This window comes from Scardinius erythrophthalmus, assembly GCF_964197995.2.
Source record: "Scardinius erythrophthalmus genome assembly, chromosome: 3".
Lineage (NCBI taxonomy): Eukaryota > Metazoa > Chordata > Actinopteri > Cypriniformes > Leuciscidae > Scardinius > Scardinius erythrophthalmus.
In genome coordinates, this window is record NC_138223.1 from 49,960,090 (window position 1) to 49,987,536 (window position 27,447).

The window sequence follows — 27,447 nt, forward strand, 5'->3', positions numbered from 1 at the left end:
AAAAATACAAAATACTGTATAAAAAATATGAATTACTGGAATTTGCCATTAATGTCACAATACGTAAAATAACAGCTGAATTTTTATTTTACCGATATTATTTGTAATTTTACAGTGTTTTGAGTACAATTTAAAATTAAAGAAAATGATCGTCAAAAAAAATCACAGTTATTTTCTGTAAAATTAGGATTTTTTTTTACAGCGTAGGATAGTTACCATCATGGTGACAAGTGGTGCATGCAGCTTGATTTGAGAGCAAATAATCCTTTTTTATTGTTGCACTCATACAGCAAGTGCTTCTATATAACATACTACTGCTAATATGTTAACAAATTAGTATGTTAGCAGGTTAGCTTTTAAAAGCAACATTTTTACTAATAAAAGTGTTCACATTGAGACTACATGAAAGTTTACAAAGAGAAACGTTGATCAGGTGGTGTTGGTTATGTTTTGACATAATCATAATTTGACCTGAATCACAAAACTCATTTAGAGAGTTAAGTTTACCTTGTTGATTAAAGCTGCATGTGATTCTAATATTATGCCATGTTAATCATTTTCAATGTAATCAGAAAGATTTCTTGAAAATTGTTCTGATCAAAATACTTTGAAAAAATATATTCTTTGGACACACTGACACCAAGAATCAGCCTGTGATTCTCAACAATGGTGACAATAATAAAGCATGTTGCAGTGCATTCTGGGTGCCACCAATCAAAACTCATCCATGGCTCCCATCATGCATTGCGGTATGAATAAATTATGATCTGAATTGTCTTGTTTTCCTAATTGAATATTCTTTTTGTCACCATTGTTGAGATTCATACACTGAATCTTGATGTCTGTGTGTGCCTTAAAGAAAGATTTTCTTTTTCTTTATCAGAACAACTTTTAAGAAATAATTTGAATTATATTGAAAAATCTGGATCTTAATCTGTAGAATCACTGTGATGTTGTAATAACCAATATACATTTAAGTCAGAGATTAGGCTCTAAATTAGTTCAGTGATTCAGATCTTTCTGATTACATTGAAAATGATTAACATGGCATAATATTAGAATCACATGCAGCTATAATCAACAAAGTAAACTTAACTCTCTAAATGAGCTTTGTGATTCAGGTCAAATTATGATTATGTCAAAACATAACCAACACCACCTGATCAACGTTTCTCTTTGTTCATCTGAGAGCTGTAACCCAGATACAACAGCCAAACAAAATCTAAAGTTATTAGTTTAAGGGTCAAGAGCCCAACTAAAGCAAACACTGATCACCATAATGGCAACTTTAAAAAGAGATTTTCTCCTTCAGTAATTCTGCTTGTTAACATCAGGTGTTTTCAATAATGCTCAATCATCACTCAATCAATTACTTAATTATCTCATTAACTTTAACACTCTTGAGTCTGGAGCCAAATAAACTCCCAGGAGAGTTCATTTAACACTGGAGTTTTTGCTGTGTGAGTTCATGGGTGGAATAAATATATGGCAGGACTTTTACTTTCTGACCCCTGGATTCTCCACCTCTGGTCATCACAGGCACGACTGGAAAGCTCTCTCTTCACTGTACAATGCTGTCGGATCCAAATATGGTCATTTTCTTTTTATCAGCAACCAATCGCGAAAGTAAAAGGGCTGAATGCGCAATCTCATTGGCTGATGATAAATCTTTAAAGCCCGTTTTCTCAAAATGACCTTTCTCTCATACTCCAAGTCCGAAATCTCCACTTCAGTAGCACCTATATACACCATAAATAAATAAAGTCAGTCTGGTTAGTAATAAGTTAAGCTGGTAATGCTGTTTGTGGAGTTGTTTAATCAGATCTTGAGAGATGTAATGTATTTTATCTTCAGTTGATTTCATCCAAGGCAGTGGCTGGAAGTAGTTCTTGTGTTTCTCTTTCCTTCAGTGATTCTGCTTGTTAACAGCAGGTGTTCATCACTAATACACAATCATTATTCAATCACTTAATTATCTCATTACCTCCAACACTGATTAAGTGTTACATTAAACAGCCTGTAGTGTGCACACTAAGCAGTGTTCATTTCATCTGGGCAAACCCAGATGGGTCCCAGTTAGATAGCCCAGGTCAAACCCATTTGGGCCCCACATGGCTGTGCTGGCTGGGCTGTAGCCTGCATACATAAGAAAACACTCAGAAAATAAGCCAATAGAGACACAGTGTGTAACATTACCAGGTGAGATGGCCACTGGTGTGACAGTTGTAGAGCTGGTGTTAATGCTGCCAGTGTCTGAAAGTTTGGATGAATAGTGATTAATGAACAGAGACACGAATATCATGAGTGTGTAGAAAGAGCTCATGTGAATATAATTACCTGCACAGTATGCTGAACAGTGCACAGCCGGACTAACCAGCTCATAGACATAATAATTGTCTGGACAGGCTTTGACTTTAATGGGATAAGACCCGTAATAGCAGCAGTAACTCCCACCGTAACCACAGACATCTCGAGTGACGACTCCATCTGTTACCGTTGGGTGTCCACCACATATCCACAGTGCTTTATCAGTGCCACAGCTGTACTCAGCAACACACGTGTCTGGGATATGAGCGCTCATGCTGTTAATGAAGAGACGATACCAGCCGCTCCAGGAGACAGACCTGTCACAGTTTCTGACTGAAGCATCTGTATTATTGACGGATCTCCATGTATCGTCCAGCACAGTGTAGTTGTAGCAGGGGTCTGCAGAGAGATTAACTTATGAAAATATATAAAAAAATTAACAAGTTTCTGAAAAACATGTTTTATTACAAAATGTAGCCAAAAGTGCAGCTTTAGACATTACTTTTTCTTCTTCTTCTTCTTCTTCTGCTAATTTGGAGCGATTCATTTCGATCCACAATATTCTTTCAAATGCATTTATAGGATTATTTTAACATCAATGCGTCTTAAATAAAAATACATTTTAGACCAATTACCAGGTTTTCAGCGGGGATCATGGGTCATAAACTAATATTAAAGTAACAATCTGACATTCAGTTTCCTCAATATTTCATATGCAAATAATAAAAAAATAAACTAAATTATTTCAGTAAATCATAACATTATTTAGTGTCCTCAGCAACACTGTATCAGTGGTTTGATCGGGTCTGACTCTAAACTAGCACTATTGAGAGAGAGACAGAGATCTGTTGTTCACTCAGTGACAGTCAGTGTTTGAGCTGAGAAGAGATCAGACACGAGACGCTCAGAAAAGTGTCACTAAAGCTCAGGATGGACAGATTCGACACATGCGCACTCCGACTGCACCAGTCCTATAGAGGGCAGTGTAGTCGTGACTCGTGTCAGCTACAGGACCTCTGCTCTGAAGGACAAAGAAGAAGAAAAGGTGTGTGTTCCCTCCGCTGTGTGTGTGTGTGCTCTACACTGTGTGTGTGTGTTCTCCTCTGTGTGTGTGTGCTCTCCACTGTGTGTGTGTGCTCTCCACTGTGTGTTTGTGTACTCTCCACTGTGTGTGTGTGTGTGTGTGTGTGTGTGTGTGTGTGTATGTGTGTTCTCCTCTGTGTGTGTGTGTGCTCTCCAATGTGTGTGTGTGTGCTCTCCGCTGTGTGTTTGTGTACTCTCCACTGTGTGTGTGTGTGCTCTTCGCTGTGTGTGTGCTCTCCGCTGTGTGTGTGTGTGCTCTCCACTGTGTGTGTGTATGTGTGTGTGTGTGTGTGTGTGCTCTTCGCTGTGTGTGTGTGTGCTCTCCGCTGTGTGTCTGTGCTCTCCGCTGTGTGAGTGTGCTCTCCGCTGTGTGTGTGTGTGTGTGTGTGTGTGCTCTCCACTGTGTGTGTGTGTTCTCCGCTGTGTGTGTGCTCTCTGCTGTGTGTGTGTGTGTGTGTGTGTGTGTGTGTGTGTGTGTGTGCACAGCAAAATCCCCAGTGTTAAATTAACACTCCTCGGTGTTTATATGTGTCCACACTACAGGGTGTTAAAAATTAACACTGAAGCAGTGTTGAAGTTAATGAGATAATTAAGTGATTAATTAAGTGATGATTGGCTATTAGTGGTGACACCTGATGTTAATAAGCAGACTCACTGAAGGAAAGAGAAACAAGAACAGAAAAAAGAGAAACACAAGAACTACTGACTTTGAGTCATTACACATTGTTGCACTTATTATTACCAGTTTGACTTTATTTCTGTCAAACTGACTTTTATTACTTTATTTTCTTTTCTACATCGACAAAAGTTGTTGAGATTTAACAGAAGTTTAGACGGTATTGTTTTATGGAATTTTTCTTTTCAAGTCACCATTATGGTGGTCAGTGTTTGCTTTAGTTGGGCTCTTGACACTTTTCATATTTCAATATTAGTTTTTCTCTGGTTGCTGCAACTCTGTGTTTATAAAGCACATTTGTTACTGCAAGAGAAAACATGACCTGCTCACAATATGTTTTGATAATGACATTATCATGTAGTGTCCTGATTCACTGATGTCATTCAGAGTCTAAATCTTTGACTATATGCTTGATGTCTTGTTTTAGTATTGGTGGTTGTAGCTCTGAGATTCTACAGTTTGAGATCTAACAGCAATATCAAAAATTTTGAAAATACTTTGAGCAAAGAAGTTACTGTGTTTAAACACACAGACATCAAGAATCAGCATATGAGTCTCAACAATGGTGACAATAAACAAACTAGTGACAAACAGATCAACTCTGAACATCACAAAACAAGCTACTAAGTCAGAACAAAACAACAGCAAAATAAAAGCAAACAGAAAAAACAATGAAAATTACAGGACTATTCAGCTGCATAATTTATTCATGCTGCAATGCATGATGTCAGCCATTGATGCGTTCTGATTGGTGGCTCCCATCATGCACTGCAACATTAAGCATTTGTTTGATTGTCACCATTGTTGAGATTCATATGTAGATTCTTGATGTCTGTGTGTGATTTTAAATCATTCAGATCTTTAAAACATTGCTGGAAGTAACTACTGTAGTGAAAAATTAATAAAACAATTGGATAAATCAGTTTATAATGCTGGGTGACATCATTGAAACAGGTCACTAGTAATTTCATCATTGAAACATAACCAGGGCTGAATTTCCAAAAGTATCTTAAACTTAACTTGATTGCAGACCAACTGCAACAAATGGTCTATACGATCAAATTAGGCTTGTGATGTTTTCAGGAAACACAGTCCAAATCATAGTTACTCTTGCCACAACACATATGCTTTATAAGCACAGAGTCGGAGCAGCCAGAGAACTACTAATGTTTAATAATAAAGTGTCAAGAGCCCAACTAAAGCAACCACTGACCACCATTATGGTGACATGAAACGAAACATTCCATAAAACATTACCATCTAAACTTCTGTTAAATCTAAATAAGACCGTGTGTAGATGTATGACAGAAATAAAGTCAAACTGGTAAAATAATAAGTGCAATAATGGCTCGAAGTCAGTAGTTCTTGTGTTTCTCTTTTTTCTGTTCTTGTTTCTCTTTCCTTCAATGATTCTGCTTATTAACATCAGGTGTCACCACTGTAAGATATTTGTAATTTGTAGTGATTACAATTTAGCTCAAAGGAATTATTAATTAATTTATAGGGAATTCAAAAGAGTCACTTATTACAACCGAGCAAATGACTTGTTCGCGGTTCATTTGAACTGGCTGCAATTATCAACTCTGCAACGGATATAAATATCCGAACTATAGTGAAACACTATATAGTTAGCAAGGTAACTTAGATCAGAAGTTTAAGACATTAAATTTGTAAGCACAATAACACAAGTAATATTTCTCTTTAAAATACAAACAAGACTTTATTGATTATTCTAACACATACAACTAATATCTAACACAGACACACACATTCATACGCGTTGCAGAAAGAAAGAGAGTAAGGAAAGATTAAGTTTTAAGAGTGAGTTTAAGAGTGAGATGATGTAATCCCAAGTTTCTATGCACTTATAAAACACAACCTGAATGAACCATCAATCATTAGTTTAACCCTTTTATCGTTTCCTAGGTTATTAAATCAGTATCAAATACACCAGTTCAGTTTAAGAGTCTGGAGGCAGTACTTGCTTGTCTTTGCTTTTGGGGATTCCCTTTTGTTGGGTGTAAAGGGTTTTCCCGGTCCGTTCGTTGGCTGGTCTCCGCGTGCCTGATGTCTGGGTCACGTGGTCAGTCACGTGGCGTGCTGGCGGAATGAAAGTCTTTGTTTGAAGCTGGCTTTGCAGAAGAAACGTGGCTCGAAATCTTGTCGCAAAACTTAACTTAGAACCGAGACTCACAACGGAAAAGAAAGGAAACTAAGAAAAGAAAGGAAATTGAGAAGAGTAGATGATGGCTTGAATGAAGCTGTTTAACCCATGTTCTTCAGATCTTGATTTGGGTTATTTCGTCTGCGCGTTTTACATGGTTACTTGTCTGTCTTAGATCTTCATCTCCCGCTGCATTTTTGGTTCTGCACTGAAACTCTACTTTGTTCTGGTGTTAAGATTTTAAACTCAAATGTCCACCCAGCCTCCTGGATCAGTTCTAACCAATTAGACACTGTCTTTGTTTAGGAGGTGGCGTTCTCTTCACTTCTTATCATAAATCAAGCTTATCTGTGCTCTCCTTACTCTCTAAGCTCTAGCAAAGAGTACAGAGGCCACAGCTAAGACATTATTACTATTATAAGAATCCGAAACATTTTCCACAGATTTCAATCAAGCCATCCTTTGAATTAAGAACATAAGATCATATCGATATGAAACACAACACATTTTCATTCAAAAATCTATCAATTATTACAATTACATGAATTGTATGGCATCTAAGCATATCAGATACACCCATCTATTGTAGGAACAATATAGAATCATGTCGTTGCATGATGCTTGATCTATAAGTCCATTGAAAATTGTTCTTGAATGATTTTATTTATGTTATAGGTAAAATCTCAGCTCTGTGGTTTGAAACGATTTTACACCCTGAGGTCTATCCGAGGTCCTTACGGGGGGGGGGAGTCTGGAATGTTGTGGGCTCGAGCAGCTTCTGCTGTTATCTTGATCGGGCTGAATTGTGCTATCTCTGAGCCAATCATTCTTTTCCAAGCTATCTTACATTGACCAGTTCTTTCTTTAGTTGGGCTCATCTTCTTTGAAGCTTGCATGGCCATAAAGTTCTTAGCTGGGGGTTTTCGTTGGTCAGCGGAGACTGGCTGGCTGGAGCCTTCTTTTATGGCTCTGGGGTTGGTGATTTGGTGTCTGGAATGTTCAGTTCTGTGAGAAACTATGTTTGAACAATTCACCTGGAAGATTCATTTGTGTTTGTTTCGCACTCAATCCTACATATCCCCTCTTCGTACGGCGATGTGTTAAGATGAAGACATCGGTGAACGCTGGAGAAACACGGGTAGAAGAAACAGACACATACAAAGCAAACAACAAGACAACACCTCCATGACTGGTCACTGCACTGGTGCAGGGCATTAGATTACTTAAGTATTAAAAGTTCAAGTTCATTCTCTCAATATGGTCTATTATATTGAGTAGAGTTTAAATTTTGGGATTGTTATTCTAATTTGTTTCGGTACGGTGATTCTTTGATCAAATTCTGTGATTACGTTTGTTTGTTATCTTCTCTTCTAAGTTGTTTCACGTTAAGACGTTTTACCTTTTATTTTCTGGTGAAATAATTTGTGGTAACAATTATGTGACCCATCATGCATGGAGCTCTCTGGCTCACATTCGTTTTAAGGCGGCTTACAAGTGTCAGGCGTGGTGCGTCAATCCTATTACCGTGACCTTGACCCTTAGGGGGGGTAGACGTGCATTTTACCTAATACAAGAAGAAGGAAAGTTAAGGAAGAGGTAAAACAAAACAATTGAGTGTTCCTAGTATGGCTTATAACTACTGTTGTGCAGCTAAGGTGTCAGGTATCACAGGGTAATGAGAGGTGTTCTACTTGTTGGATGGATAGCTAGTATGTTTCCTATGGTAAGTGTAGCTAAGTCGTTAAGCTAGTTTCTGAAGTTAGTTTTCTACCTGTGGGGAAAACATGTTTGTTGAATGTTTTCCATGGTAGATGTGGTTAACCTCTACGTGTTAGTGAGCATGTTAGTGGCGTAGGGTAATGCATGTATGTATGTATGTATGGTCAGATCTGTCTCAGTCTGTTTGGCTCCCCCCCTTTTCTTGAAGGCTTGCCCACGTGCTTCTTGGCTTAGCTTTGATGAGCTTAGATGAAGGTTGGCTTGTTGCATCATTGCCTTAGGAAAGGGATCTTCTATGATCTGCTGGGGGTCAGTCCAGTAAGGCAGGAAGTTCTCTGGCAGACATTGGGAGGCAGTTTGGCATGGATGCGTGAAGCTGTGGTGCAAAACTTTGTCTCCGTTGTTGCACTCCTCTTGTGATGCCTTCTGGTTGTGACAGACTTTCTGACCTTCTGTGCTTACTGTGGTTACTGTAGCACACACGTGGTTCTTGAGTTTGGAGCTTGTGTGATGGTTTCTTTGTGAGTAATGGGAAGCCAGTGTGGTGTTTTCTGGTACCTCTGGGTGTTTGTCAGTGGTTGGCTGTGAGAGACCCCTCTGTTCTGTGTTGTTGTAGAACAGGTGGTCGTCATCTTCATTATGAAGGTGTACCAGATGATCATTGGTCTTCCGTTCCATCGCTAGTCATAGTGAATTTGACTCATCTTGTTGGTCATTCGTGTTCAGCTTGTTTTCTATGAACACTTTCATTTGCCTCATTAGTTGCTCCATGTCTTCTGAGGGTAAACTGTCTTGTTCTTGGGCACACTCAGTGTTGTGTTTGACTGAGTGGTGCCGAGGTGAGTTTCGTCGTCGATTACTCACATTGAATGCTTTTGGATGCGTTGGTTGACAGCCTTTGGATATCCAGTTAGGATTCCAGTTGTTTCCTTCTTGTGGGTTCATTGAGAAGCGTGGCTGGTCCCATGGCTTTTCCATGCGGTTGGTGTGGTAGCCGTCATTGGCCTGGGGGTCACGTTCTCTGTGCACCTTGCGAAGGACTGTGGTGTTGTCATGCCACTGGGTGTCTTCCAGTGCATAGCTTGTGTCTTGGCTGAAGGAGTTTGACACTGTGGATGTTTTCAAACCTTTCTTTGAGGACATCTTCTGTTTGATGTGGGCCTTGTGTGTCAGGTCACGTAGCTGTTGAATTGTCATTGTGTCTGGGCTGGCCATGAGATAAAGATGATGACTCAATCCAGGGTGCAGGTTTCTCAGGAAGAGGGTTTTGAAATTCACATCCTCTTCATGTTCAGGTGAGTTATGTGCACCAAAGAAGGCTTGTCGAAAACGGTGGTAGTAGGCTTGGGGAGTCTCGTGTCGACCTTGTTTGGTTTCCAAGGCGATTAACACACCATGTTCCGACTCTGGGCCTGTGAATTCCTTAATCAGTGTCTCACATAGCAGCTGGTAGTTTGACTTGACATGAGCAGGTTGTCGGTCTAGGAAGCTTCGTACCTCTGGACTGCAGGTGGATCGGAGGAGGTAGAACCTGTCTCTGTCAGTCACATGTGGTCTCACCTCTAGGTGGAAGTTGATATCTCGGATGTAGGCTTCAATGTCTTGGCCCTCTGTGGAGTTCGGGTTGAACTGAGTGATATTCTTAACCAGCTTGTTGAGATCTTTAAAGGTCATCGCCTGCGCAGCTTTGGAGTCTGCCTGGATGAGCTCTCGTTGCTTGTTGGCAGTGAACAGTTCTGTAGTGAAGGCTGGTGATGTTTTGGGTTGCGGCCATTCACCTTTTCTGTTGTATGGCAGTTCTTGGATGGAGGACTCTGTTCTGCTCAGCAGTGGTGATGCTGAGGGAGGTCTCTCCCTTCTTGGCTCTGGTTTCTGTTGGAAAATGTGCTGGAGTTCACCTCTGACCGCGTAGAGCTCGTCGTTGGCGTCATCTCGCTGTTGGGTCAGATGGTCAATGTCAGCACTGCACCTTTCCAGGTGGTCTTTCAGAGCATTAATTTTAGAGTTCTTGTCTTTAATGTCAGCTTTAGCTTTCTCTAGCTGATGTTCAGCAGCCTGGAGTTGGTTTACCAGGTGCTTCTGGACAGTCTTTAATTCTTGTTTGTCACGTTCAGTGACTGCAAGGGCTTCTTGGAGCTTGTCAACTTGTTTCTTTGTTTCTTGCTCCACTACATCAGGCATGAGTTTGTCTTGAGCTTTCATTTTGAGCTGGTCTGTGCAGCGCTGAGTGTGCATCAGCTCTCTCAAGAACTCAGTGGTCTGACGCTTGAAGTCGTCCTGGACTTTCACTTCCAGCTTGTCTATGCGGCTCTGGGCACGTGTCAGCTCCTCCTGAAGGTGGGTGATGTGCTTGTCGCTTAGTGTCAGCTGGGCTGTAAAGGCATTGCTTAGGGAACAGATGATCTTGGTTAGTTCCACGTGGTTGTGGTTTTGGCTTGAATCATTTGTCAGGAATCTTCTCAGCGTTATGATTATTATTAAAAATAATAACAGTTCAATTGTCTTTGGTGTGAGGCAGTCTGTGATGCCTCTGAGCCAGACGTCCACGTCGTCAGTGGGGTTTGTCGTCCACGGCATGTTGGCACGCTGGAGTGAAGAGACTGACACAGATCTGTGAGGGGTATGAGCTACAGTATATGTGGTTGAACACTAAGTGTCGTTTCAGTGACTGTACAACAATAGTGAAGTGTTGCAATGTCTAAGTGTTGGTCTCAGTGTAGACAGGTAGGTTAGTGATGTGGAAACTTTGTCACTCAACTAAGTGAGGGAAAAATAGAGAAAAAGGTTAAAACAAATTCAATAACAAAAAGAAAGAAAGTTCTTAACTATGAGAAATATTTTTCTCGTAAACGTTTCCTATCAAAGAGAATCTGTTTCCAGAAAGGTAAACAATGTAATTGTTTGTTTTCCAACGAAAAATAATACAATAATAATGCTGATACCTCTTTTCTAAGTTTGACAGGATTGACACACCTTCAGTTTGGACCGCTTACAGCTCTGATGGGATGCTTTGAAGGCGACGGTTGCTCAACACTTGTCTCTGTTAATTGATCTTGGATAAGATGTCAAATTGTAAATTGCGTTTACAGATGCAGGGAGAGTATGGAGAACAGAGAGGGTTTGATCAAAAATCAAATACCTAATAATTGTTTTCTTTGGAAAAATTATCTTTCTCTTTCTTTAGACTCGATTTATGGTTCTTCCAGGTTTGTTCCCTACAAATGTGAAGAATGGGAAAGCAGGACAGAACAGGAAGGATGTAAGAAGGAAAGGAGGGAAGGAGATTGGATCCACAAATGGCTCTGGAGCCTTTGTCGAACTACGAGTGCAGAATTGCTAGTTGCCAACAACTAAACATTCAAAAATAAAACTTTGTAGGAGAGGGTTATCTCTGATTTATTTGACACTTGTAGTGAGATACCAATGTCTCCTATTGAGGCTCAGGTGTGTTACTCCCAAGCTAGAGTAAAAAGAAAAGAAAAAGGTAATAAAAAGATGAAAGAAAGTAATAATGTAATGGACGAAATAAGCAAAAGGGAAATTAAAATAAAGAGGTAAATGACTAAATCAGATAGAATAGTTAGGTTTATAACCGTAACAAAAAGAAAGGAGAAACGGAGGATACAACGCACTAACAATACAGGAGCAAGTATGAGTCTAACAATATTTGTAATAGGGAAATGTTGGTTGAATAAGTTTACTTAACTTTCAAAGTTTAAGACTTATTCACCTGAAGTGATTAAATCTAAAAGATAAATTTAGAAATTATGAGAATTAAGAAATTAGATTTATTAAAAATAAATCTAGAAATCGTTAGAGATTACCTGTTTAGAAAAATAAAACTTCAATCTTGATTTAATATTTCCTTTTTTAAATCAAATTAGAATTTGGCAATTAATAATCATAAACCAGTCTTTTATTTTCAAGTAAAATGCAGGTAAATGAAATTAATAATTGTGAACCGAAGTTTCCTTTTCACAGAAAAATAAAGTATGAGACAGGTAAAAGAGGAAAGAAGAAAAGAACCAACAGGTATAAAAGTCAAGGTGTTTAAATGGTTAAATCACTTTAACGTTGTTCAAACAGACACTGTATTTAACCACTGATTTTACTACTGATAACCGGAAATAATGCTTAGGCTTTAGCATTTAATATTAGGCCTCAATTGTAAACAACTACTTAGCTTAGCTTTAGCCTTAGCTTAGCCACAACTGGGTTTTGTTTCAGTTTGTTTACACTTTGGCGTTGGTCAGAGTTCACCCGGAAGCGTTGGTTAAGACTTCCGTGTCACGATTGTAACTATGGCGACAAAACAACGCTAGTGGGCAAACATGTGAATTGCAACAGTTTGTAAACAGTTACGCATGTTACATGAAATGTCGGCGCATTTCAACAATGTTCAAAGAATATACACGTCGATCATCTTACGTGAAATGTCGGCGCATTTCAAAAATACAAATAAAGGACACCACTCGTAGCTGTTTTTACGACGTGGGGCTTCACTCAGTTGTTTAAGAGTGATTAACTTTAAAGGACAGCTTTGTGCTGTAATAGATGGAACAATATATCGCTATAGCGATCTCTGTGGATCGTCTCTGTGCAATTTTATCTGAGCACACGAAAACAACAGGGTTCTTAACTGTTGGTTGAGTTTCAACGTCAAGCTTTACTTGAACACAACTTTAAATAACTCCTATTCAATTACACTCGGACATACGCAGTGTTTATACGAAAATTAATTGAACAGACACAGATAAGCTTATTTATCACGGGGATTGTAGTGGGACACGCACTGACAACCTGGGAAAAACTAAAACTTAACTGAGAATATTCGTCCTAGCAGTGGAACTCGCACTGCCAGTCACAAATATAGGCTTCTAAGTTTATCACGAATCGCCGTGGAACACGCACGGTGAATCAAACAAATAACGTTAGAAACACGCTCATCGCTCTGTGAGGAGAATGTTGTCCCAGTGGAACACGCACTGAGTGACGATCAGATAAATAAGGACTAACGTTCACGTTAGACGAGGGACACGCTCGTCCGTCCTTTACATGGTTATTTTAATTACTGCAGTTTTAATTTAATTCATCTCTCTGACTGATACAAACACACATAACGTTATAGCTATTTGAAAGACTCTGGAACACGCAGATGTCTTAAGCTATAAATAAAGTATTTCAGAATCGAGGGACACGCTCAATTGTTACCTTATCGTTGCGTGGGATCTTATATCTTGGGTTATTTTACTGCAGTTTGAATAAAATAACAAATAAAAAGAATAAAATGGGGAGGCAGACTAGACTAGAGTAACAGCTCAAGCAGCAGGTCATTCATTCAAACAGAGCGCGCGGCGCGCGCTGCATACGTCACACACACAGACTCGGAGGTTCGGATCTCTCCGCATAGGCTACTATGACAATATAATTACTTCGTATATGCTTACAATTTTAGGTTAAACTGCCCGCATTCTCCACCAATATGTAAGATATTATGTATTCTGTAGTGATTACAATTTAGCTCAAAGGAATTATTAATTAATTTATAGGGAATTCAAAAGAGTCACTTATTACAACCGAGCAAATGACTTGTTCGCGGTTCATTTGAACTGGCTGCAATTATCAACTCTGCAACGGATATAAATATCCGAACTATAGTGAAACACTATATAGTTAGCAAGGTAACTTAGATCAGAAGTTTAAGACATTAAATTTGTAAGCACAATAACACAAGTAATATTTCTCTTTAAAATACAAACAAGACTTTATTGATTATTCTAACACATACAACTAATATCTAACACAGACACACACATTCATACGCGTTGCAGAAAGAAAGAGAGTAAGGAAAGATTAAGTTTTAAGAGTGAGTTTAAGAGTGAGATGATGTAATCCCAAGTTTCTATGCACTTATAAAACACAACCTGAATGAACCATCAATCATTAGTTTAACCCTTTTATCGTTTCCTAGGTTATTAAATCAGTATCAAATACACCAGTTCAGTTTAAGAGTCTGGAGGCAGTACTTGCTTGTCTTTGCTTTTGGGGATTCCCTTTTGTTGGGTGTAAAGGGTTTTCCCGGTCCGTTCGTTGGCTGGTCTCCGCGTGCCTGATGTCTGGGTCACGTGGTCAGTCACGTGGCGTGCTGGCGGAATGAAAGTCTTTGTTTGAAGCTGGCTTTGCAGAAGAAACGTGGCTCGAAATCTTGTCGCAAAACTTAACTTAGAACCGAGACTCACAACGGAAAAGAAAGGAAACTAAGAAAAGAAAGGAAATTGAGAAGAGTAGATGATGGCTTGAATGAAGCTGTTTAACCCATGTTCTTCAGATCTTGATTTGGGTTATTTCGTCTGCGCGTTTTACATGGTTACTTGTCTGTCTTAGATCTTCATCTCCCGCTGCATTTTTGGTTCTGCACTGAAACTCTACTTTGTTCTGGTGTTAAGATTTTAAACTCAAATGTCCACCCAGCCTCCTGGATCAGTTCTAACCAATTAGACACTGTCTTTGTTTAGGAGGTGGCGTTCTCTTCACTTCTTATCATAAATCAAGCTTATCTGTGCTCTCCTTACTCTCTAAGCTCTAGCAAAGAGTACAGAGGCCACAGCTAAGACATTATTACTATTATAAGAATCCGAAACATTTTCCACAGATTTCAATCAAGCCTTCCTTTGAATTAAGAACATAAGATCATATCGATATGAAACACAACACATTTTCATTCAAAAATCTATCAATTATTACAATTACATGAATTGTATGGCATCTAAGCATATCAGATACACCCATCTATTGTAGGAACAATATAGAATCATGTCGTTGCATGATGCTTGATCTATAAGTCCATTGAAAATTGTTCTTGAATGATTTTATTTATGTTATAGGTAAAATCTCAGCTCTGTGGTTTGAAACGATTTTACACCCTGAGGTCTATCCGAGGTCCTTACGGGGGGGGGGAGTCTGGAATGTTGTGGGCTCGAGCAGCTTCTGCTGTTATCTTGATCGGGCTGAATTGTGCTATCTCTGAGCCAATCATTCTTTTCCAAGCTATCTTACATTGACCAGTTCTTTCTTTAGTTGGGCTCATCTTCTTTGAAGCTTGCATGGCCATAAAGTTCTTAGCTGGGGGTTTTCGTTGGTCAGCGGAGACTGGCTGGCTGGAGCCTTCTTTTATGGCTCTGGGGTTGGTGATTTGGTGTCTGGAATGTTCAGTTCTGTGAGAAACTATGTTTGAACAATTCACCTGGAAGATTCATTTGTGTTTGTTTCGCACTCAATCCTACATATCCCCTCTTCGTACGGCGATGTGTTAAGATGAAGACATCGGTGAACGCTGGAGAAACACGGGTAGAAGAAACAGACACATACAAAGCAAACAACAAGACAACACCTCCATGACTGGTCACTGCACTGGTGCAGGGCATTAGATTACTTAAGTATTAAAAGTTCAAGTTCATTCTCTCAATATGGTCTATTATATTGAGTAGAGTTTAAATTTTGGGATTGTTATTCTAATTTGTTTCGGTACGGTGATTCTTTGATCAAATTCTGTGATTACGTTTGTTTGTTATCTTCTCTTCTAAGTTGTTTCACGTTAAGACGTTTTACCTTTTATTTTCTGGTGAAATAATTTGTGGTAACAATTATGTGACCCATCATGCATGGAGCTCTCTGGCTCACATTCGTTTTAAGGCGGCTTACAAGTGTCAGGCGTGGTGCGTCAATCCTATTACCGTGACCTTGACCCTTAGGGGGGGTAGACGTGCATTTTACCTAATACAAGAAGAAGGAAAGTTAAGGAAGAGGTAAAACAAAACAATTGAGTGTTCCTAGTATGGCTTATAACTACTGTTGTGCAGCTAAGGTGTCAGGTATCACAGGGTAATGAGAGGTGTTCTACTTGTTGGATGGATAGCTAGTATGTTTCCTATGGTAAGTGTAGCTAAGTCGTTAAGCTAGTTTCTGAAGTTAGTTTTCTACCTGTGGGGAAAACATGTTTGTTGAATGTTTTCCATGGTAGATGTGGTTAACCTCTACGTGTTAGTGAGCATGTTAGTGGCGTAGGGTAATGCATGTATGTATGTATGTATGGTCAGATCTGTCTCAGTCTGTTTGGCTCCCCCCCTTTTCTTGAAGGCTTGCCCACGTGCTTCTTGGCTTAGCTTTGATGAGCTTAGATGAAGGTTGGCTTGTTGCATCATTGCCTTAGGAAAGGGATCTTCTATGATCTGCTGGGGGTCAGTCCAGTAAGGCAGGAAGTTCTCTGGCAGACATTGGGAGGCAGTTTGGCATGGATGCGTGAAGCTGTGGTGCAAAACTTTGTCTCCGTTGTTGCACTCCTCTTGTGATGCCTTCTGGTTGTGACAGACTTTCTGACCTTCTGTGCTTACTGTGGTTACTGTAGCACACACGTGGTTCTTGAGTTTGGAGCTTGTGTGATGGTTTCTTTGTGAGTAATGGGAAGCCAGTGTGGTGTTTTCTGGTACCTCTGGGTGTTTGTCAGTGGTTGGCTGTGAGAGACCCCTCTGTTCTGTGTTGTTGTAGAACAGGTGGTCGTCATCTTCATTATGAAGGTGTACCAGATGATCATTGGTCTTCCGTTCCATCGCTAGTCATAGTGAATTTGACTCATCTTGTTGGTCATTCGTGTTCAGCTTGTTTTCTATGAACACTTTCATTTGCCTCATTAGTTGCTCCATGTCTTCTGAGGGTAAACTGTCTTGTTCTTGGGCACACTCAGTGTTGTGTTTGACTGAGTGGTGCCGAGGTGAGTTTCGTCGTCGATTACTCACATTGAATGCTTTTGGATGCGTTGGTTGACAGCCTTTGGATATCCAGTTAGGATTCCAGTTGTTTCCTTCTTGTGGGTTCATTGAGAAGCGTGGCTGGTCCCATGGCTTTTCCATGCGGTTGGTGTGGTAGCCGTCATTGGCCTGGGGGTCACGTTCTCTGTGCACCTTGCGAAGGACTGTGGTGTTGTCATGCCACTGGGTGTCTTCCAGTGCATAGCTTGTGTCTTGGCTGAAGGAGTTTGACACTGTGGATGTTTTCAAACCTTTCTTTGAGGACATCTTCTGTTTGATGTGGGCCTTGTGTGTCAGGTCACGTAGCTGTTGAATTGTCATTGTGTCTGGGCTGGCCATGAGATAAAGATGATGACTCAATCCAGGGTGCAGGTTTCTCAGGAAGAGGGTTTTGAAATTCACATCCTCTTCATGTTCAGGTGAGTTATGTGCACCAAAGAAGGCTTGTCGAAAACGGTGGTAGTAGGCTTGGGGAGTCTCGTGTCGACCTTGTTTGGTTTCCAAGGCGATTAACACACCATGTTCCGACTCTGGGCCTGTGAATTCCTTAATCAGTGTCTCACATAGCAGCTGGTAGTTTGACTTGACATGAGCAGGTTGTCGGTCTAGGAAGCTTCGTACCTCTGGACTGCAGGTGGATCGGAGGAGGTAGAACCTGTCTCTGTCAGTCACATGTGGTCTCACCTCTAGGTGGAAGTTGATATCTCGGATGTAGGCTTCAATGTCTTGGCCCTCTGTGGAGTTCGGGTTGAACTGAGTGATATTCTTAACCAGCTTGTTGAGATCTTTAAAGGTCATCGCCTGCGCAGCTTTGGAGTCTGCCTGGATGAGCTCTCGTTGCTTGTTGGCAGTGAACAGTTCTGTAGTGAAGGCTGGTGATGTTTTGGGTTGCGGCCATTCACCTTTTCTGTTGTATGGCAGTTCTTGGATGGAGGACTCTGTTCTGCTCAGCAGTGGTGATGCTGAGGGAGGTCTCTCCCTTCTTGGCTCTGGTTTCTGTTGGAAAATGTGCTGGAGTTCACCTCTGACCGCGTAGAGCTCGTCGTTGGCGTCATCTCGCTGTTGGGTCAGATGGTCAATGTCAGCACTGCACCTTTCCAGGTGGTCTTTCAGAGCATTAATTTTAGAGTTCTTGTCTTTAATGTCAGCTTTAGCTTTCTCTAGCTGATGTTCAGCAGCCTGGAGTTGGTTTACCAGGTGCTTCTGGACAGTCTTTAATTCTTGTTTGTCACGTTCAGTGACTGCAAGGGCTTCTTGGAGCTTGTCAACTTGTTTCTTTGTTTCTTGCTCCACTACATCAGGCATGAGTTTGTCTTGAGCTTTCATTTTGAGCTGGTCTGTGCAGCGCTGAGTGTGCATCAGCTCTCTCAAGAACTCAGTGGTCTGACGCTTGAAGTCGTCCTGGACTTTCACTTCCAGCTTGTCTATGCGGCTCTGGGCACGTGTCAGCTCCTCCTGAAGGTGGGTGATGTGCTTGTCGCTTAGTGTCAGCTGGGCTGTAAAGGCATTGCTTAGGGAACAGATGATCTTGGTTAGTTCCACGTGGTTGTGGTTTTGGCTTGAATCATTTGTCAGGAATCTTCTCAGCGTTATGATTATTATTAAAAATAATAACAGTTCAATTGTCTTTGGTGTGAGGCAGTCTGTGATGCCTCTGAGCCAGACGTCCACGTCGTCAGTGGGGTTTGTCGTCCACGGCATGTTGGCACGCTGGAGTGAAGAGACTGACACAGATCTGTGAGGGGTATGAGCTACAGTATATGTGGTTGAACACTAAGTGTCGTTTCAGTGACTGTACAACAATAGTGAAGTGTTGCAATGTCTAAGTGTTGGTCTCAGTGTAGACAGGTAGGTTAGTGATGTGGAAACTTTGTCACTCAACTAAGTGAGGGAAAAATAGAGAAAAAGGTTAAAACAAATTCAATAACAAAAAGAAAGAAAGTTCTTAACTATGAGAAATATTTTTCTCGTAAACGTTTCCTATCAAAGAGAATCTGTTTCCAGAAAGGTAAACAATGTAATTGTTTGTTTTCCAACGAAAAATAATACAATAATAATGCTGATACCTCTTTTCTAAGTTTGACAGGATTGACACACCTTCAGTTTGGACCGCTTACAGCTCTGATGGGATGCTTTGAAGGCGACGGTTGCTCAACACTTGTCTCTGTTAATTGATCTTGGATAAGATGTCAAATTGTAAATTGCGTTTACAGATGCAGGGAGAGTATGGAGAACAGAGAGGGTTTGATCAAAAATCAAATACCTAATAATTGTTTTCTTTGGAAAAATTATCTTTCTCTTTCTTTAGACTCGATTTATGGTTCTTCCAGGTTTGTTCCCTACAAATGTGAAGAATGGGAAAGCAGGACAGAACAGGAAGGATGTAAGAAGGAAAGGAGGGAAGGAGATTGGATCCACAAATGGCTCTGGAGCCTTTGTCGAACTACGAGTGCAGAATTGCTAGTTGCCAACAACTAAACATTCAAAAATAAAACTTTGTAGGAGAGGGTTATCTCTGATTTATTTGACACTTGTAGTGAGATACCAATGTCTCCTATTGAGGCTCAGGTGTGTTACTCCCAAGCTAGAGTAAAAAGAAAAGAAAAAGGTAATAAAAAGATGAAAGAAAGTAATAATGTAATGGACGAAATAAGCAAAAGGGAAATTAAAATAAAGAGGTAAATGACTAAATCAGATAGAATAGTTAGGTTTATAACCGTAACAAAAAGAAAGGAGAAACGGAGGATACAACGCACTAACAATACAGGAGCAAGTATGAGTCTAACAATATTTGTAATAGGGAAATGTTGGTTGAATAAGTTTACTTAACTTTCAAAGTTTAAGACTTATTCACCTGAAGTGATTAAATCTAAAAGATAAATTTAGAAATTATGAGAATTAAGAAATTAGATTTATTAAAAATAAATCTAGAAATCGTTAGAGATTACCTGTTTAGAAAAATAAAACTTCAATCTTGATTTAATATTTCCTTTTTTAAATCAAATTAGAATTTGGCAATTAATAATCATAAACCAGTCTTTTATTTTCAAGTAAAATGCAGGTAAATGAAATTAATAATTGTGAACCGAAGTTTCCTTTTCACAGAAAAATAAAGTATGAGACAGGTAAAAGAGGAAAGAAGAAAAGAACCAACAGGTATAAAAGTCAAGGTGTTTAAATGGTTAAATCACTTTAACGTTGTTCAAACAGACACTGTATTTAACCACTGATTTTACTACTGATAACCGGAAATAATGCTTAGGCTTTAGCATTTAATATTAGGCCTCAATTGTAAACAACTACTTAGCTTAGCTTTAGCCTTAGCTTAGCCACAACTGGGTTTTGTTTCAGTTTGTTTACACTTTGGCGTTGGTCAGAGTTCACCCGGAAGCGTTGGTTAAGACTTCCGTGTCACGATTGTAACTATGGCGACAAAACAACGCTAGTGGGCAAACATGTGAATTGCAACAGTTTGTAAACAGTTACGCATGTTACATGAAATGTCGGCGCATTTCAACAATGTTCAAAGAATATACACGTCGATCATCTTACGTGAAATGTCGGCGCATTTCAAAAATACAAATAAAGGACACCACTCGTAGCTGTTTTTACGACGTGGGGCTTCACTCAGTTGTTTAAGAGTGATTAACTTTAAAGGACAGCTTTGTGCTGTAATAGATGGAACAATATATCGCTATAGCGATCTCTGTGGATCGTCTCTGTGCAATTTTATCTGAGCACACGAAAACAACAGGGTTCTTAACTGTTGGTTGAGTTTCAACGTCAAGCTTTACTTGAACACAACTTTAAATAACTCCTATTCAATTACACTCGGACATACGCAGTGTTTATACGAAAATTAATTGAACAGACACAGATAAGCTTATTTATCACGGGGATTGTAGTGGGACACGCACTGACAACCTGGGAAAAACTAAAACTTAACTGAGAATATTCGTCCTAGCAGTGGAACTCGCACTGCCAGTCACAAATATAGGCTTCTAAGTTTATCACGAATCGCCGTGGAACACGCACGGTGAATCAAACAAATAACGTTAGAAACACGCTCATCGCTCTGTGAGGAGAATGTTGTCCCAGTGGAACACGCACTGAGTGACGATCAGATAAATAAGGACTAACGTTCACGTTAGACGAGGGACACGCTCGTCCGTCCTTTACATGGTTATTTTAATTACTGCAGTTTTAATTTAATTCATCTCTCTGACTGATACAAACACACATAACGTTATAGCTATTTGAAAGACTCTGGAACACGCAGATGTCTTAAGCTATAAATAAAGTATTTCAGAATCGAGGGACACGCTCAATTGTTACCTTATCGTTGCGTGGGATCTTATATCTTGGGTTATTTTACTGCAGTTTGAATAAAATAACAAATAAAAAGAATAAAATGGGGAGGCAGACTAGACTAGAGTAACAGCTCAAGCAGCAGGTCATTCATTCAAACAGAGCGCGCGGCGCGCGCTGCATACGTCACACACACAGACTCGGAGGTTCGGATCTCTCCGCATAGGCTACTATGACAATATAATTACTTCGTATATGCTTACAATTTTAGGTTAAACTGCCTGCATTCTCCACCAATATGTAAGATATTATGTATTCTGTAGTGATTACAATTTAGCTCAAAGGAATTATTAATTAATTTATAGGGAATTCAAAAGAGTCACTTATTACAACCGAGCAAATGACTTGTTCGCGGTTCATTTGAACTGGCTGCAATTATCAACTCTGCAACGGATATAAATATCCGAACTATAGTGAAACACTATATAGTTAGCAAGGTAACTTAGATCAGAAGTTTAAGACATTAAATTTGTAAGCACAATAACACAAGTAATATTTCTCTTTAAAATACAAACAAGACTTTATTGATTATTCTAACACATACAACTAATATCTAACACAGACACACACATTCATACGCGTTGCAGAAAGAAAGAGAGTAAGGAAAGATTAAGTTTTAAGAGTGAGTTTAAGAGTGAGATGATGTAATCCCAAGTTTCTATGCACTTATAAAACACAACCTGAATGAACCATCAATCATTAGTTTAACCCTTTTATCGTTTCCTAGGTTATTAAATCAGTATCAAATACACCAGTTCAGTTTAAGAGTCTGGAGGCAGTACTTGCTTGTCTTTGCTTTTGGGGATTCCCTTTTGTTGGGTGTAAAGGGTTTTCCCGGTCCGTTCGTTGGCTGGTCTCCGCGTGCCTGATGTCTGGGTCACGTGGTCAGTCACGTGGCGTGCTGGCGGAATGAAAGTCTTTGTTTGAAGCTGGCTTTGCAGAAGAAACGTGGCTCGAAATCTTGTCGCAAAACTTAACTTAGAACCGAGACTCACAACGGAAAAGAAAGGAAACTAAGAAAAGAAAGGAAATTGAGAAGAGTAGATGATGGCTTGAATGAAGCTGTTTAACCCATGTTCTTCAGATCTTGATTTGGGTTATTTCGTCTGCGCGTTTTACATGGTTACTTGTCTGTCTTAGATCTTCATCTCCCGCTGCATTTTTGGTTCTGCACTGAAACTCTACTTTGTTCTGGTGTTAAGATTTTAAACTCAAATGTCCACCCAGCCTCCTGGATCAGTTCTAACCAATTAGACACTGTCTTTGTTTAGGAGGTGGCGTTCTCTTCACTTCTTATCATAAATCAAGCTTATCTGTGCTCTCCTTACTCTCTAAGCTCTAGCAAAGAGTACAGAGGCCACAGCTAAGACATTATTACTATTATAAGAATCCGAAACATTTTCCACAGATTTCAATCAAGCCATCCTTTGAATTAAGAACATAAGATCATATCGATATGAAACACAACACATTTTCATTCAAAAATCTATCAATTATTACAATTACATGAATTGTATGGCATCTAAGCATATCAGATACACCCATCTATTGTAGGAACAATATAGAATCATGTCGTTGCATGATGCTTGATCTATAAGTCCATTGAAAATTGTTCTTGAATGATTTTATTTATGTTATAGGTAAAATCTCAGCTCTGTGGTTTGAAACGATTTTACACCCTGAGGTCTATCCGAGGTCCTTACGGGGGGGGGAGTCTGGAATGTTGTGGGCTCGAGCAGCTTCTGCTGTTATCTTGATCGGGCTGAATTGTGCTATCTCTGAGCCAATCATTCTTTTCCAAGCTATCTTACATTGACCAGTTCTTTCTTTAGTTGGGCTCATCTTCTTTGAAGCTTGCATGGCCATAAAGTTCTTAGCTGGGGGTTTTCGTTGGTCAGCGGAGACTGGCTGGCTGGAGCCTTCTTTTATGGCTCTGGGGTTGGTGATTTGGTGTCTGGAATGTTCAGTTCTGTGAGAAACTATGTTTGAACAATTCACCTGGAAGATTCATTTGTGTTTGTTTCGCACTCAATCCTACACCACTAATGGCCAATCATCACTTAATTAATCACTTAATTATCTCATTAACTTCAACACTGCTTCAGTGTTAACTTAATTAACTCATTAACTTCAACACTGTTCAGTGTTAATTTTTAACACCCTGTAGTGTGGACACATATAAACACTGAGGAGTGTTAATTTAACACTGGGGATTTTGCTGTGTGTGCTCTCCGCTGGTGTGTGTCATGGCTGGACTGGCCATTGGGCATACCGGGCATTTTCCCCGGTGGGCCGACGTGCTTTTTGGGCCGATACATCTCATACATACTTTTTTTTTTTTTTTTTTTTTACGGCCCATAAAATTTGTACATCGGCGGCCCATTCGTTTTGTTTTGCTTAATTGGCGGCGCTGGGTTTGTGCCGGTGTAATGCATTGGTCAAAAAAAAGCCAATGCATTTTTTTTTCTGACAGACCAGCCCATGAAACACGTAGATCAGCGGCCCATTGGCTCTTTTCTTGATTGACACTGGGCTGGCCCAATCACAACTTTAAACGAGTGAGCGAGCGTGCAGCAGTGTTAGTGTGTATCTGTCAAAATAGTCAGCGAGATGGAGAAGAAATGCAAGGAATGTGCAGAGAAATAGCGTGAAAAAATAGAACCAGGCCCTTAAAGCAGACACTGTAAACTGTGTCAAAATATATGTTTTCTGACCTTCATCAGCTCCTGTGGCAGATGATGATAGTGAGGACGGAGGATCAGGAAAGAGACGAGAAAGTGTAGAGCCTGCGGTAAGCAGAACTACTTTCAAAAAACTTAGGCTATGTCATGAGTGTAGGAACCCATAACCCAGTTACAGATTATTTCCACATCTGCATAGTTGACGATTACCGCAATTCACTAGAAATTTAATGAGAGGGGTTTGTAAACCATGTTTTCCGCCAAAATAAAAGCTTGATGCAGTTTGCGTCAAAATAAAAGATCATGTGCTTATCTCTTTCAAGTATAGAAATTGGTACAACACTAATTATGAAAGTTTCCTTTATTTTTTAATGCATTTGTTTTACAAAATATGGCTATTACTGTCATTGGATTAATATTATAACTAATATTATGTAGTAGGTGTAATGTAAATAGACACTGTAACTAAAAGAGGTTTGAATTTTTCTTTGTTTAATTTGCACACTGAATATGGATTGGAGCTTTTAATTTTGAACCCTCAAAGTGCACCAGATTGATGAATTTAACATTAAAATGCACAAAATTTTCTCACAGGGGGGGCATGCCCCCGAACCCCCCTAGAAGGACCGAGGACACACCACCATAGTTTTAACAAAAATCCTGTGAGAAACACTTGTATTGCTATGCCAATGCAGCTTACAGCTTGTTTCAGGATTCATCACTGTGGAGTATAGTTCAACTGTATTAATAAATGTCAAATTTGTACTTATTTCATCTGTTAACTCTCACTCGTTCCTATACTCACTCATTACATGGCATTAGTGGTTTTAATTAATAGGAGTTGGTATGCATATAATTAAGGGCGTGCAAAGATGGGCGGTGTTTATGATCATATAGTGGGCCGGTCTGGGCCAAAATGCCCGGGCCGATTTTTTGTCCCAGTCCATCCCTGGTGTGTGTGTGTGTGTGTGTGTGTGTGTGCTCTCTGCTGTGTACACAGCAAAATCCCCAGTGTTAAATCAACACTGCTCAGAGCACATATGGTCCCACTCTACATGGTGTTAAAGTAACACTGAAGCAGTGTTAAAGTTAATGAGACAATTAAGTGATCAATTGAGTGATGATTGAGCATTAGTGATGAACACCTGCAGTTAACAAGCAGAATCACTGAAGGAAAGAGAAACACAAGAACTACAACTGACTTCAGCCACAGCCTTAAATTAAATCAGATGAAGATAAAAATACATTAAATCTGTGAAGATCTCAGCAGAGGAGGATTAAACAACTCCACAAACAGAATTACCAGCCTCACTTATTACTAACCAGACTGACTTTATATCTGTCATATGTCTATGAACCGAGATTTAGATGTTGATGTTTTAAAATGTTTGGTCACCATTATGGTGATCAGTGCTTCCTTTAGTTGGTCAGTTTGACTTGGCAATTTGAGTGCAATTTTGCTCTTTGTAACTGTTTACCAAAACACATCATTTGTTACAAAGGAAGCCAAACACAAAGGCGTTCAGGTGTTATAGATTGCATTATCATAAAGTAGAATGATTCACTAATCATATCCCTGACCAAAAGTTGTCATTAATAAATAACTTTCACCTTTATTGACAGAGAATTTTTTTACCTTTATATACAGTGCAGACATTTTTTGTGTGGGGGGGGGGTGTGGGGGTGTGTGTGGGGGGGTGTGTGTGGGGGGGGGTGTGTGGGGGGTGTGTGTGGGGGTGTGTGTGTGGGGGTGTGTGTGGGGGTGTGTGGGGGTGTGTGGGGGTGTGTGTGGGTGTGTGTGTGTGTGTGTGGGGGTGTGTGTGTGTGTGTGTGTGTGTGGGGGGGGGGTGTGTGTGGGGGTGTGTGTGTGTGTGGGGGTGTGTGTGGGGGTGTGTGTGTGTGTGTGGGGGTGTGGGGGTGTGGGTGGGTGTGTGGTGTGTGGTGTGTTGTGTGGTGTGTGTGGGGGTGTGTGTGTGTCTGTCTGTGTGTCTGTGTGTCTGTCTGTGTGTGTGTGTCTGTGTGTGTGTGTCTGTGTGTGTGTGTCTGTGTGTCTGTGTGTCTGTCTGTGTGTGTGTGTGTCTGTCTGTCTGTCTGTCTGTCTGTCTGTGGTTTATATTCTCCCAATGTATTTAGAAGTTAAAATTCAGAATGTTTGATCTATAGATAAAAAAATATTGATGGTAAAAATCTGTTAATAACAAGTTATATCTTTTGGTCAGTTATGACATTTGTCAAACATTCTTTTTTATGATGATGATGAAATATATATCATATCTTAGTTTATGGTTTCCTTTGCAACAAATTATGTTTCAGTGAACATTGTTACAAAGACAACAACTAACATAAAAAATGTTTTTCATCAAAAAATGTGTTCATTCTCAAAAAGAACTTCTGTAGAGGAATGACAGAAATAAGGTCAAACTGGTTTGTAATAAGAGCGATTTCATGTCTTTTCAGTTGATTTCATCTAAAGCTGTGACTGGAAGTCAGTTGTAGTTCTTTTGTTTCTCTTTGTTGTTTTGTTTCTCAACGATTCTGCTTGTTATCATCAGGTGTCTTCAATAATCGAACAATCATCACTCAATTACTTATTTAATTATCTAATTAACTCTAACACTGCATCAGTGTTACTTTTAACACCCTGCTGGTGGTTCCCATATGAACACCGAGCAGTGTTAATTTAACACCGGGGAATTTACTGTGTATAATGTATTTTACTGGTAGAGTAAGTATTTTATTCTGACACACGCACACATCTATGATACAGAGCAGCGTTTCACAAAAGCATGTAGAGACCATTGGTGTCTTTTGGGAAATGCAGCCCTGGGGCCTCATTTATAAAGCTTGCGTACGCACAAAACGGGGCTGAAAACATGCGTACGCCAGTTCCTGCGCAAAAGGTGGGATTTATAAAGAAAAACTTGACGGGAAAATTTGCGCACCTGCACGCAAACTCTGACCCATGCGTACGAACGTTTTGGAGATGGAGCACTTTGGCGACACCGATGGTGAGCTGGAGTTAAATGTATTTTTGGTCACTTTTATACAGAAAATCTAAAGAAAATTAAACATATACAGAAAGATTATACAAATACAATTTCAATCACCAAACCTGTCACTTGAAGCAAATATCCATTCCTTCTTAAATGTCCGCGGCAGCGAGCGCGTTGAGCCGTTTAGTGAAACTGACGCAAATAACAGTTTAAATAAATAAAATACTTCTGATACAAACATTTATATTAAATATGCCATTCAAATTAATGGAGTTAAACACTTAAACATGAAATCATTACTGAAGTTACAACATTTTTTAAAATTCAATCATTAGAAATATTTGTTGTGGATGCGATTGTTTTTGAACATTTTTCCTGTGGCGTGCTGTGTTTTAATGTTTTAACCACAGAGATATTTGCTTATCATGATAATACCAGATTGTCTGAGAAAATAGTTTTGTGCAAATAATGCCCAAGGCCTATCTGTTTCCATTAAAAATATAAATCAATTAAAAATACAATTCGGCAAGTGGAAAAGATTGAGAAAAACTTTCTCTGAAATGTATTTTACACTATTTGATTTATGTAGGCTATTCAAAAACAAGACAAGGATAGACAACTACTTGATTTGTATTAATGTAATGTTTCTTGT

The 27,447-nt window shown here is 39.6% G+C and overlaps 1 protein-coding gene across 1 annotated transcript in view; it reads right to left on the reverse strand.

Moving 5' to 3' along the window:
• LOC308687940 (hemicentin-1-like) overlaps positions 1-27,447 on the reverse strand; it is a 127,695-nt gene that overhangs the window by 59,430 nt on the left and 40,818 nt on the right. Inside the window, exons 9-11 of the mRNA XM_081360759.1 lie at positions 2,338-2,706; positions 2,197-2,253; positions 2,062-2,136 (exon numbers count right to left, since the gene is read on the reverse strand). Coding sequence (XP_081216885.1) covers positions 2,062-2,136; positions 2,197-2,253; positions 2,338-2,706 — 501 coding nt within the window. The remainder of the gene's footprint in view (positions 1-2,061; positions 2,137-2,196; positions 2,254-2,337; positions 2,707-27,447) is intronic.